The sequence below is a fragment of the Paramisgurnus dabryanus genome, chromosome 1 (assembly GCF_030506205.2).
Source record: "Paramisgurnus dabryanus chromosome 1, PD_genome_1.1, whole genome shotgun sequence".
In the NCBI taxonomy this organism is placed as follows: domain Eukaryota; kingdom Metazoa; phylum Chordata; class Actinopteri; order Cypriniformes; family Cobitidae; genus Paramisgurnus; species Paramisgurnus dabryanus.
The window spans coordinates 61,277,307-61,290,848 of record NC_133337.1 but is presented as its reverse complement, the minus strand read 5'-3'; the positions used below and the strand labels follow the sequence as shown (position 1 = coordinate 61,290,848).

Sequence of the window (13,542 nt, the reverse complement as noted above, 5' to 3'; positions counted from 1 at the left end):
AAATATGCTTACATTTTTGCGCAAATATGCAGCTATAAAATAAAAAATTAAACGAAATTTGAACGAGTAATCAGTGACTTTTATTTTGAAATGGTGGCCATGTGTATTTGCCTTTACTGTGGTGATCGCTTGTGTTTAAAGTACTGAAACATTAAACATGGCTTTTCAGTGTCAGAGAGACAGTTACATTAAGCAGGTATGTTAACATGTTAAACATTTACTGTTTGTTTATGCCCAGAGTTGCGTATGAACAGTGTGATGGACATTATTTGTATGAATGAAAAAAAAACACACACACGTCTTTTTGATTGACTCTTCCTCAAACTCTTAAAGGACCATTTCACTTTCGCTTTATATATTTTATTGATGTTCTTTTTTACAGGATTGTCAATTCAGTGCATGACAAATGTTTGTTCAATGTCTGTAATTTTATGGTAATTTTGTCAGGAGGTTTTCCATCTAATGTTCATGTGCAGATCGTTTGTGTTTTTACATTTGATTAATTACTTTTGGACCCTGCTTTTATATAATGGTTGTCTTAAAAATCATGCAGTTGTTATTCTAATCCACTCTTGCACAGTTTGACACGTCTGTTGTGTCTTGTGAGCCTGTTGAAATAAAGCTGGAAAACAAGAAGCTGAAGGGTTTTAATGTAAAGCTGAAGGACACCATACTGTTTCCAGAGGGAGGAGGACAGGTGAGTGTCATGCAGGCATCTCTGAACACAATGTTTGGACAGATCATGGATATACAGTATTTGTTTTTTGGCAGCCGGATGATCTCGGGACGATTGCGGGTGTCCCTGTCCTGCGTGTGATGAGACACGGTCCTGAAGCTGTGCATTTCATCAGTTCTGCTCTGGAGGAGGGACAGGAGGTCCACATCACACTGGACTGGGACCGCCGCTTCGACCACATGCAGCAGCATTCGGGTGAGAGAGAGGAACAGATGTTTAGGGCTGCATATCAACAATCACTCGTTAATGTTAATGTGTTTATACATTTTTATATCATTTATATTATATATAAATATGAATACTTAATATAAACACATTTTGTTCTTAAAATTATACATGCATGTTTGTGTATTTATATTATCATACACAGTGCACACATATATTTGATTTAAACAAAAGCTTTTATTCTGCAAACGATAAGTTGTGATTAGTTGTTATGCAATCCTACATTTACATATAGTCCACAACACCGAATAAATACAGTATATAAAAAGACAGTTCAAACGTTAACACACCTGGATGATAAACGTGTGTTTGAATGTTTTGTGAGTTGTTTTGCATGTCTATTTTGACCTCAACTATAACTAGTCAATATGCCGACCAATGCTGTTTGCCCTCAAGAGACATTTTTTATTGAATAAAAGCTCATGTGAGATTTTACAGCTTTGGCTGTGAAAAAAGGAAATTATTTGCAGAACTGACTTTAATTTCATTAACAATATTGTATGGTATATAAGTAGTCTTGGATTAAAATAAAATAAAACAGGTGAGTAAGTGATGATGAAAAAATGAGTACAAGTTGAGTTCATCATGCATTATTGTGTTTTTCAGGACAACACTTGATCACAGCTTTAGCTGACACAATGTTTGGATATAAGACTACCTCTTGGTAAGAGCATCAGTCCAGAGTTTTTAACCTCGATCGTAGAGAATAATGTCTTCGAGATGTGAATCTCTTCTGCTGGTTGTGTGTGAAACGATGTAGGGAACTGGGTCGGCAGCGGAGCAGTATTGAACTGAACACGGCCGCTGTAAAACCTGGAGAGATGGAGGCTCTGGAGGCTGCTGTGAATGAGAAGATCCGAGCTCACGTTCCTGTCACTGTCCAGCTTCTGTCCATTGATGATCCTGCTGTGGAGAAGGTAAATAACACTGCCACAGTGTTTGAAGCGCTCGAAGCTAGCTACCACTGTTGCTGAGTTGGTCACAGCGGCATGTGTCACTCTCATTAATTCCAGCTAGGATATTTGTGTTTATCAAAACAATATCAAGTTTCACATTAAGTGTGAATATTATGTTTAATACAGTATAATATTCCAGTTTAACAAGTCAATTAAGCATTGCAATACAGGTTTGTGCAGATCTGTGTATGCTTATGAAAGTGGTGTGCCGTATGATTTTTTTTATTTACCAAACTGTGTCGTGGAAGAAAAAGGTTTGGAAACACTGCTTTAATGTTTCAGGTCATGAAACTAAATAAAAAATTAATCAAAGATAACACAAGTAAACACAACATGCCGTTTTAAATGAAGGTTTTTATTATGAAGGGAAAACAAAATCCAAACACACATGGCCCTGTGTGAAAAGTGCTTGTCCCCTAAAGCTAATAACTGGTTGGGCCACCCTTAGCAGCAACAACTGCAATCAAGCGTTTGCGATAACTTGCAATGAGTCTGTTACGGCACTGTGGAGGAATTTTGGCCCACTCATCTTTGCAGAATTGCTGTAATTCTGCCACATTGGAGGGTTTTCCAGCATGAATCGCCCTTTTAAGGTCATGCCACAGCATCTCAATAGGATTGAGGTCAGGACTTTGACTAAGCCACTCCAAAGTCTTCCTTTTAATTTTTTCTTCAGCCATTCAGAGGTGGACTTGCTGGTGTGTTTTGGATCATTGTCCTGCTGCAGAACCCAAGTTTGCTTCAGCTTGAGGTCACAAACAGATGGCCGGACATTGTCCTTTAGGATTTTTGGTAAACAGCTGAATTCATGGTATCATTTATCACAGCCAGTCTTCCAGGTCCTGGAAGCAGCAAAACAGCCCAGACCATCACACTACCACCACCATATTTTCTGTTGGTATGATGTTTGTTTTCTGAAATGCTGTGTTACTTTTACATCAGACGTAATGGGGCACACACCTTCCAAAAAGTCTCTTCAGTTCACAGAGTATTTTCCCAAAAGTCTTGGGGATCATCAAGATGTTTCTGGCAAAACTGAGATGAGCCATTATGTTCTTTTTGCTCAACAGAGGTTTTTGTCTTAAAACTCTGCCATGCAGGCCATTTTGTTAGCACCACCCGCTGAGGTAGATTCATCCTCTACAACCCCCTTCTTCAAATCTTACCCTGGAGGGCCGGAGCACTGCATAGTTTAGCTCCAACCTTAATCAAACACACCTGAGCAAGCTAATCAAGGTCTTCATGATCACTAGAAAATCACAGCTGTGTAAGTTTGATTAGGGTTGGAGCTAAACTCTGCAGTGCTCCGGACCTCCAGGGTAAGATTTGGGGAACCCTGCTCTACAACATTAGGAAAATTAGACCAGTGTTTCCCAATCCTGGTCCTCAGGCACCCCCTCCCAGAAAATGTTAGATGTCTCCTTATTTAACACATCTGATTTAACTCATCAGCTTGTTAGGGAGACATGTTTACCATTTTGGAAGGAGGCTGATGAGTCGAATCAGGTGTTTCAAATAAGGAGACATCTAAAACTTTCTGGGAGGGGGTGCCCGAGGACCAGGATTGGGAAACACTGAATTAGACCTTTCCTATCTGAGGCTGCTACTGTACACAAGTCCTAGTCCAGGCTCTTGTCCTATCCAGACTGGACTATTGCAATGCGTCACTCGCCGGACTCCGAGCCTGCACAACTAAACCCCTACAGATGGTACAGAATGCTGCGGCAAGAGTGGTCTTCAATGAGCCAAAGAGGGCGCACGTCACTTCTTTCTTTGTCAGTTAACACTGGCTTCCTATAGCATCTTGCATCAAATTCAAAGCTCTGCTCCTGGCCTTTAAAATCACCACTGAGTCCACACCCCTTTTACCTTTAATCGCTTATACAGACTAATGTACCCTCTAGATCCCCGCCACAGAGAGACGGCTTGTGGTGCCACTATCACGTTCCTTCTCTTGTTTGTTACCCCATCGGTGGAATAATTAAGAATTGGCTAAAAACTCGCTTCTGCCCACACCTCACTTGCTACTATCTTTTCTTTTGCTATCTTTCTTTACCTTCTTTGTCAAAAAAAAAAAACTTACCCTTGGCCTTTTAATACTTTCAAGTCAAGTCAGAATTTATTTATATAGCACCATTTATACAGCCAAGCTGACCAATCTGCTTTACAAAACAATAAAATATCACACAATAAATTAAACAAGGAAAATTAAGAAACCGGTTACAGATTATTAAAAGCAACTGAGTAAAAATATGTTTTCAAGCGAGATTTAAAAACTGACAGGGAAGATGCAGAACGTACGTGGTTAGGCAGACTATTCCATAATGTCGGGCCCGCAATGGCAAAGGCACGGTGACCTCTATGTTTTAGTCTGTACCGTGGTATAGTAAAATGTTGCTGTGCACCTGACCTGAGATTTCTGGGAGGATTGTACTGCTCTAAAAGCTCAGATAGATAAAGAGGGACTAAGTTATTTAGACTCTTATAAACAAATAAAAGAACTTTAAAATCAACTCTAAAACGGACCGGCAACCAGTTAAGGGATGCTAAAATCGGACTAATATGTTCACGTTTGCGAGTGCCTGTTAAAAGTCGCGCTGCTGCATTTTGGACTATTTGAAGACGTGTAAGAGTTGTTGAGTTTATTCCATAATATAAGGAATTACAATAGTCCAGTCTAGATGATAAGAATGCGTGTATCACCCATTCAAAAGCTTGGGGGCATAAAAAAGGCTTCACTTTTGTCAGCATACGTAAATGAAAAAAGCAAGATCTGACAACAGAATTTACTTGCTTATCCAGATTCAGAGAACTATCTAGTAAAACGCCAAGATTTTTCACACAAGTATTTACTGGCAAAGAAAGTGTATAAGCATCGGGAAGCTGGTTTGAACTACTTTTAGTAGGACCGAAAAGAATAAGTTCCATTTTATTTTCATTTAATTTTAGGAAGTTAGCAGACATCCACTTCTTTATTTCATCTAGGCACGTCAACAGGTGCTCAGGTGAATTTTTTCCTGTCCGTTTTATTGGCACATAAATCTGAATGTCATCTGCATAGCAATGAAATGACACACCAAATTGTGGCCGAATGCGAACTTTGTTGGACTTGATGAGACTAGTTCTAGTGCACTTGCTTGTGTTGCTCTAATTGCTTTTATTGTTACCTTGTTTGTAAGTCACTTTGGACAAAAGCGTCTGCTGAATTACTAAATGTAAATATAAATTACTTTCTCATTTGTTCCTGTATTTCTTTGGATCTCAACATCATGTGTATCTATTTAAAGATCTTTTGGTCTACTTCACTTTGTCAGGCAGGTCATATTTAATAGATTTTTTTTGATAGCGAACAGGTGTGGCAGTAATCAGGCCTGGGTGTGGCAAGAGAAACTGAACTCAGGTGTGGTAAACCACAGTTATGTTTCAACGGTGGGGGGGGGGGGGGCAAGCACTTTTTACTTTTAATAAAGTATCACTCTTATGAGACCTATGTGTTTTGTATCACTAATGCAGTTCCTGTTCTCTGGGCACCCGTGAGGCTCGTGCTGTTCTGTAGGCTATTACAATTGTATTAATTTTGAACGTGTCACATGTCCATATTGCACCAAAATGCAACACTACTCTCCCATGGGTCCGCAGCAACACACCGTCCACATAAAAAAATGTCATTCCCTCCTTCCAAAGCTTCGAATATTCTGTGTGATTTCTACTAAAGCTTCAAAGCTTAAAAAATTGTATTCTGACAAGCCCTACATGACACAAAGTTAAATCCTGAAAGCAATCTAAGGCAAGAAACACGATGCTTTGTGTTTGGTGTGTATCCCTCATTAAGGTATTTGCAATGTGTGACAGTAATGTTTTTTGAGGATAATTTAACCTGCCGTCCCTTTAATGTGTCTGACGTTCAGGGTGGTTATTATTATAATATACAAAATGTATTTAAAAGTTAACTTATTTATGCACACATTATTTCATAACTAAACCAAAGCGGTTGCAAGGAACATAACAGACATGCACTTAATACATTTGTAAATGCAACACTTGGCATGTAATTTGCTGTAATTTCTGTTAGCAATTAAATTTTTTTCAGATATTTTAACAGTACAATGAATTCATTGTTGATACTGAAGAGTGCTTACAAACCAAACTGTTTCTGTACTTGTAAACAGGTGAGGAGCCGTGGACTTCCTGAAGATCACGCTGGACCCATCAGGATCATTGACATCGAGGGTGTTGATGCTAATATGTGCTGTGGGACTCATGTTTCCAATCTCAGTCACCTGCAGGTCAATAAGTCGATTAAACCTCTGGATCATCTGATCTTACTTTATGATGCGAAGAAGATCTGATGTCTTTTCACAGGTTATAAAGATTCTGGGAACCGAGAAAGGCAAGAAAAATAAAACCAACTTAATTTTTATAGCGGGAAACAGAGTGTTGAAATACGCAGAGAGGAGTTACAGCATTGAAAAGTCTCTGACAGGGCTTCTCAAGTGAGTTCAGATCACCTGATCTTCTCTGTGCTGCATATCCAGTATCCAGTGATGTTAGAGTAAAACCTGTGGTGTGTTAGAACAGGGCCAGAAGATCACGTTGATGCTGTGGACAAACTACAGAAGACAGTCAGGCGTCTACAGAAGGTAAAGCTATCTATAACTACAGAGACAAACACGCAGACACTTCTTCTTCAGTGGTGGTAAATAAGAAGTTTTTTTTTCAGAGTCATCTTACGGTCCTGAGGGAAATGGCTCTTCTGATAGCGCAGAACTTCAAAAACAAACCAGACAGAGGAAACTTTTTCAGCTTACATAAGTAAGTGACGACAGCTTTTCTGTGATAGTCACATGAACAAACAGACATGAATGACTGGTAATTACATTAAGACTAAAGCTCAAAATGTAACGGGTTCAAACCCAGGAAACACGCCCCCTGATAAAAAGATATACCTGTGCTGTATGTCGCTTTGGATTAAAGGAGCATTAAATCAAGGAATCAATTTAAACTTAAGCTTTTGTTATATATGAGGTCATCGTACTTGAACGGACATGCTGTAAGTTACTGAAATATCATCTGGTATTGACACCAAGCCCAGAAAACGGCAGGAATGTATTCTGGAATATACCTACAGCAGTTAAGACCATAGACTGTAAAAAATATGGAAGTAGTGTCCTTGATGTCACCCATAGGTTTATGAAGAACTTTTTTGAAGCCAATAGTTGGCGGGGCTTGCCATTTCCATCTTAGCATCGCATCACTCGTGGATAACCGAAAATGGGAAAGAGGTGGGAAAAGCTGAAGTGGCTGGTTGCTGAAACCACGCCTGCCTAGCTCAAGGGTAGTGACAACAGTGGCAGTTCACCCCGTCACTCAAGTGGCCACGCCCTTAATTGTGCAGAACTTTGAGGCTTAATATAATTTAAACGGATGAGTTAAAATTCATTTCCCCTCACAGTTGTCATAAAGGGAAAAATTAGCTATATAAACATATTATTTTTCTGCTGTAAAGCATTTTAACATGGAGGTCTATAGGAATTGACTCCCTTTGGAGCGAGTCTCTAGGGGCCCATCGATAAATTGCAGTTTATGTCACTTCCGTATTGGCTTCATCAGAGGCTGCGTTCCACTCCAGTCTTAGACACGCACTCGCGAACTTCCCTAAACACTTCCCCTCGGGGGAATCCCTGTGGCCATTTTGAAGTGCGTTCCACTTCGTCAAGTTAACGGGGGAAGTTTATATGGACAGACACTCGCTCCCTCGATTTTGGCCGAGGGAGCAAGTCTACTTCATATGTACACTTCAGGCAGCTTCATATCCCACAATGCAACACGATTGTGACGTCACTTCAGCAGCTCGCGCTTTACACAGTTCAAATGATGGAGGGGGCGGTCTCTACATTCCATGTGATCAAGGGCTTAGGGTGATCCATTTGAATCCACTTCAAGTGTTCCAGCAGTAGTGGGCACTCGTACACCGTAAGCAATGACGTACATCCGAGTGAACGAGACTGAGGGAAGTTAGCGAGGGAAGGTCTTAAAAAAACGAACTGTTAGTGTCTAACCACAAAGTTAGTGATAAAGACTCATCACGCTGTCACATGCTAAAGCACCCTTGGTATAACTGTGTCTGTGGTCAAGCCAGCCACGGTTTAAAAACACAATCAAACGATTTAGATTCTGATGTACGCTTACTTTGTGTATCATCTCTTGCACTTAAAACCTATGGTTTGAACATACAATGGCTAATCCCTCCGGCTGCCATTTTTCACATCAGAAGTTTTCAAAACGCATGTAATGACGGAGGATTAAAAGCTGGTTTAATATGAAAAACACCACACCCATCAAACAGAGTGTTTCTCCAGCCAGCCTCAAAACCAGGATACAAAATGGCCTATTACTTACTGCTTTTGATGTTTTTAAATGTAAAAACCACGAGAATGTCATAAGTAGACCTCAGACAACAGTATAAAACAATAAAAACACCAGATTAACTGCATCTTTAAAGCATCTGCCCAAAGCATAAATGTAAATGTAATACCAGGAACATGCATTATAAAACTAAAGGGTCAGTTTTTGTTTTGCCTTAACAAGAAGTGTTCATAAATCTGTGTAACAGATAGCATTTATTGTGATATTTTTACAGCAAAGACGGTGATAACGAGTTCATGAACATCATCGCTAATGAAATAGGATTTCAGGTAAATTGCATTTGAATGTTTCTCTTCTACATCAATAGTCACATCAAACACGAGTTATTAAAGAGCCCCTATTTTCCTTTTCATGATTTTACATTTCCTTTGGTGTGTAAGTTACAAAGTGTATGCAAAGTTACAAAGTAAACAATAGTCCCTTTCACACATACAGTCTTTACTGGTAATTTACTGGTAAATTGCAGTTAACAGATCATGTGTGAACAGAACCTTTCCGGTAAATCAGTGCTCCCAATTTACCAGTAAGACAGGTTGTAAGATTACCAGTAATTTACCGGTAAGCGCTATGTGTGAACGAAAAATATAGGATTACCGGCATTTAGAACGGACGACGTCAGACCGCGCTGACAGCTTCGGGCCAATCATAATGATTTAAAACAGATGACGCGTTTACGCCCAGATTGTTTACGGACGTTTCCACACATGCGGTGCTTGAAAGTCGAGCACACCTGAAGTTTACGTCCACATTTCTTCACCAAAGTTGTTTTTACCACCTACTTGTCGAATTGCCGACGTCCTTAGCACGCCCTATGTGAAGCCTATTGTGCAAAAAGTACTGTTGTTTAAAACGCCATCGGTTTGACGTCGCCTCATGCAATGTTGTTTGGTCATGAGCAACTTCGCGACTGTCAGAGTTTACCACAGACGTGAAAACAACAAAATACGGACCGTGGAAATGAACGACGTGGATTGTTTACAAATACAACACTGAGCTCGCCGCGCGCCACAGGTACTTCCGCTTTCTCACCGAATTTACCGGTATTTTGATACTGATGTGTGAATGATGTCTTACTGGTAAAAAGACGGAATGCCACTGCGTGTGTGAACAGCACATTTTTGTATTTACTGGTAAATTAATTCTGGTAAATTCATGGTAATTTACCAGTATTACTGTGTGAAAGAGGCTAATGACGGGAGTTATCGTCTCCAACGTAAATCTCTTTTCTTGGACTACAATGAACACAAAGATTGTAGGCAACAGTTTACTTCTGAAGTGAGTTTAAGTGGACTCGATGCACATTATGAAAATTCTGCCTGCTTCTGACTCACCCCCTGTAAAAAGTTTGATCGATCAGCTTGGTCATTTGCATTTTCTGGATCAGATTCGGGCTCGTATTGATAAGGTAGCAAAGACGATATTAACTCCTGTCGGGAGCGGATCTTCCAAAAATTTCCGCCACATTTCCGTAACACGCTTGAGGTATTCGGCCAATCACAATGCACTGGATAGCTGACCAGTCTGAGGACACCGCACTTTTCAGATAATATACATGATAAGCTTTGTACAAAATTAATGCGTTTCAGAAAGGCAGGGCAAAGAGGAGAAACAATAATTTAAGGTATATGGAAAATAATGTGTTTTTTTAACCATAAACCACACAAACACATTTTATTACACCACATACACAAAATAACGTTGTTTTTACCAACATAATAGGGGATTTTAATATGTGAAGGGACTTTGGTCCCCTCCTCCATGTTGTGTGGAGAGGTTCTGACCGCTTGTTTTTGTGTTTCTGTAGGAAACCGTGATCTTTCTGACAGTAGGAGAAGAAAAGGGGGCAGGACTGTTCCTTCTCGCTGGGCCTGAGAACATTGTAACTGAACTGGGACCTCGGTAAGAGAAAAGTCTGCTTTAGATCTTTGTGCCACACTGATATAGCGAGTCTCTTTATGTGGGTTTTGAATTTATGTGGAGAGTCTTAGCCTTAAATAATCATGATGTCACATGATGTGGATAAACATCTATTGCGTGTGCTATAGACTGTTTCAGCAGTAACAATATAAACAAGCGGCTGTCACGGTCCGCACGTAACTTCCTGTAAACTCCGCTAAGAATAAATAACAACAAAGTTCTTTAAACGTAGTTTATTTATATAACAAGCAAAAAAACAACACATAGATTACCTAGGAAACCAAAACATTTGTTATTTTTGACGAGGCATTCGTTCAAGAGATCAGTTTAGTAACTAGTCAGACCATTAAAAAAACGAAACCGGAAGTAAGGTTCGGATCCAGACGTGTATCACGTGCGTCCAATGAAACGGTCTATAAATTATCCTATCAGACATTTAGGGGCAGCTTCCCAGTCAGGGTTTAGAATAGATTAATCCAGAAATAGGCCTTAGTTATTTTAGGACATATAAGTACTAAACCTTAAAACACTACAAGTGTACATCTTGAGGCAAAACAATGGCACTGGGCAAGATGTTTTTAAATTAACGCTGCTCAAACATACATTTTACAGTAGTTTAGGTTAAGCCCTGTCCAACCCTTAAATCTTATAGCAATGCTCAAGGTCCAAAAACATGTCCTGCTTGTCTAAATAATGTTGGGGATTAAATTATATGTTTGCCAGTGGAGTCTTGAATGTATTTTTGTACTTCATGTTATGAAAATCCATTCATACCAAATACAGCACTGAATATGCTTCTATGTGCAGGACTGTGAAGTGCACTAATGCTCCAGTAGGTGGCTATCTTCTTATCCACGTTTTGCTTTTTGACCTTACTGTATGTACAGGGTATCAGAGCTGCTGCAGGGTAAAGGGGCTGGAAAGGCGGGATGCTATCAGGGAAAATCCAACAGTTTGACGAGAAGAGCTGAAGCTGAAGCTTTACTGCAGGAGTACAGCTGCAAACTTACCGTGGTAGAGGAGTAAACAAACTAAAACTCACTTTGGTAGAGAACTGAAGGAGCCGAGTCAGCACTCCAAACATACACAAGTCATGACGTAAGGAATACTGTATCCAGGTCCAACCGTCCTCTCATTACAATAGAGCAGGGGTGACCAACCCTGTTCCTGGAGATCTATCCTCCAGCATATTTTAATTCCAACCCAGTTTCAACACACCTGACTCAAATTTTTAGGTAGCCCTGAAATGCTTGACTGCCAGGTTCAGGTATTTTTGATTGGGGTTGGAGCTGAACTCTTCAGGACAGTAGATCTCTAGGAACAGGGTTGGTCACCACTGCAATAGAGGATATATTTAAACAGCTGTTTATGAGCACTATTTAGGACATTCCTATCACACATTTAAAGGGATAGTGCGGCAAAAATGAAAAATACCTTATTGTTTACTCACCCTGAAGCCACCTGAGTTACATATGTCCATCCATTTACATACGAACACATATTTAGATATTTTTGAAAATTTCCTAGCTCTTAAAATCTTTATAATAAATGAAAATGCGGTCCGCTAATTCAAGTCACAAAGAATGTGCATCCATCCTTCACAAAAGAGATCCACATGGGTTGGAGGAATAAATAAAGGTATTTTAAGGGTAATCTATGCAATTTTGTAAGAGAAATGTACATATTTAAAAATGTACAAACAAAATAACTAGCTTCCGATAACGCCGCCATCTTAGACTCCTCTAAGGGTAGTGTATGCACTTTTCATATGCAGATGCGGAGGCACAGAGCAGACAGCAAAACAACGCTCCGTATTCATCATACGTCACTACGAAAAGAGCGTACTCTGCCGATACTCTCTCCTGAACACGTAGGAGTCTAAAATGGCTGAGCCGTGTAAATTACTTTTGCGATAAATAGATGGACATTTTTTTATATATCTATTTTAAAGATTGGAAGAACTAGGACATTTAAAAAAATATTTGTGGTTATTTCCCGATGGCATTTGAGATTGGTTGGGTCCAGAAGTTGAGTATGAGGTCAGACTTAACAAGCTGAAAATGATCACTGTAATCAAAGAAATTACTTGATACCATACCTCATCAGATAAGAAATCAGTGTACTGTCGCAGAAAACACCTTTATCTGATCAGAAATAAATTACAGGTTCCCCTCCAATAAAGTTTTGCTTTGTTATTTTTTGCTGACACACACATGATGTCTGTTTTAATAGTGGGTTATTTGTCAGTTGTGACCAACGGCCAACCTTCCAATCTCTATTGTGAAGCCAACCCAGAAACTGCAATTCAATGACTGTCCGCTAGAGGGGGGCTCCAAATGGAATCAATTCCCATAGACCCCTATGTTAAAATCCCCAACTTTACAGCAGAAATAAATGTTTTTACAGCCTGGTACAAAAAGTTTATAGCTAATTTTGCCCTTCATGACAACTGAGAGGGGGTACATTTTTTGGTAACTCATCCGTTTAAATTATATTAAGCCTTAAACGTCTGTGTAATTAAGGGTGTGGCCACTTGTAATGGGTGAACTGCCACTCCTGTCATTTTAGTCAAGCTAGGGGGCGTGGTTTCAGCAACCAGCCACTTCAGCTTCACCCATGTCCCAAAATATGCTGTTGTGGTGTTATGTCTGTTTATGGATTTATGTTCATAAACACCTAATTTTCTCTCATGTCATTCTAAAGTAAAGATTGAACAAAAAAGTAAATCTGTGTTTTACAGAATTATAATCTTAATTAAAAAATTTTAACTACTTTTGCTTATTTCTCAAATAGGAAAAACAGCACCATAAACCCATCATATAATGACCCATATGTTTAGTGTCAGTGTGCTGGTTATGTAAAGATAAAATGCATGATTGTGGGAGGAACTAAAGTTAACAATCTACAGAAAATATTTTGTGCTGAAAGTCATACAGGATTTAGAGCTACATGAAAGTAACGACAAAAGTTTATCTTTAAAACTCTTTTTTAAATGCACAAAGCCAGGTTTTTAAAATCAATTTTAAGTTGAAGGACACTTAAGGGAAATTTCCCGGACAGGGTTTAGATTAATCCAAGACTAGGCCTTAGTTATATTAGGATATTAAAGTAGTTTTTACAAACAAGCTTTAGAAAAAACAGTACTGGTGTGCATCTTGATACAAAACAATGGCAATGATACAGTGGGTGAGACACTGTTTTATAGGTCATCAGTTGGGACTGAACGAGCTGCTATTATTTGCACTGAAAAGGGACAGGATTGCTTTTTTTTTATTACTGTCT

General features: G+C 39.3%; 1 protein-coding gene across 1 annotated transcript; it reads left to right on the top strand.

Annotated features, from left to right (window-relative positions):
* Positions 1–86: 86 nt before the first annotated feature.
* Positions 87–13,031, top strand: aarsd1 (alanyl-tRNA synthetase domain containing 1). The gene is made up of 12 exons (XM_065242754.1): positions 87–196; positions 581–697; positions 772–931; positions 1,568–1,625; positions 1,722–1,878; positions 6,087–6,203; positions 6,280–6,410; positions 6,491–6,557; positions 6,638–6,729; positions 8,558–8,612; positions 10,148–10,242; positions 11,148–13,031. Exons 1-12 carry the CDS (start codon positions 158–160, stop codon positions 11,284–11,286), a joined length of 1,227 nt encoding a protein of 408 aa, XP_065098826.1. The 5' UTR covers positions 87–157; the 3' UTR covers positions 11,287–13,031.
* Positions 13,032–13,542: the final 511 nt, after the last annotated feature.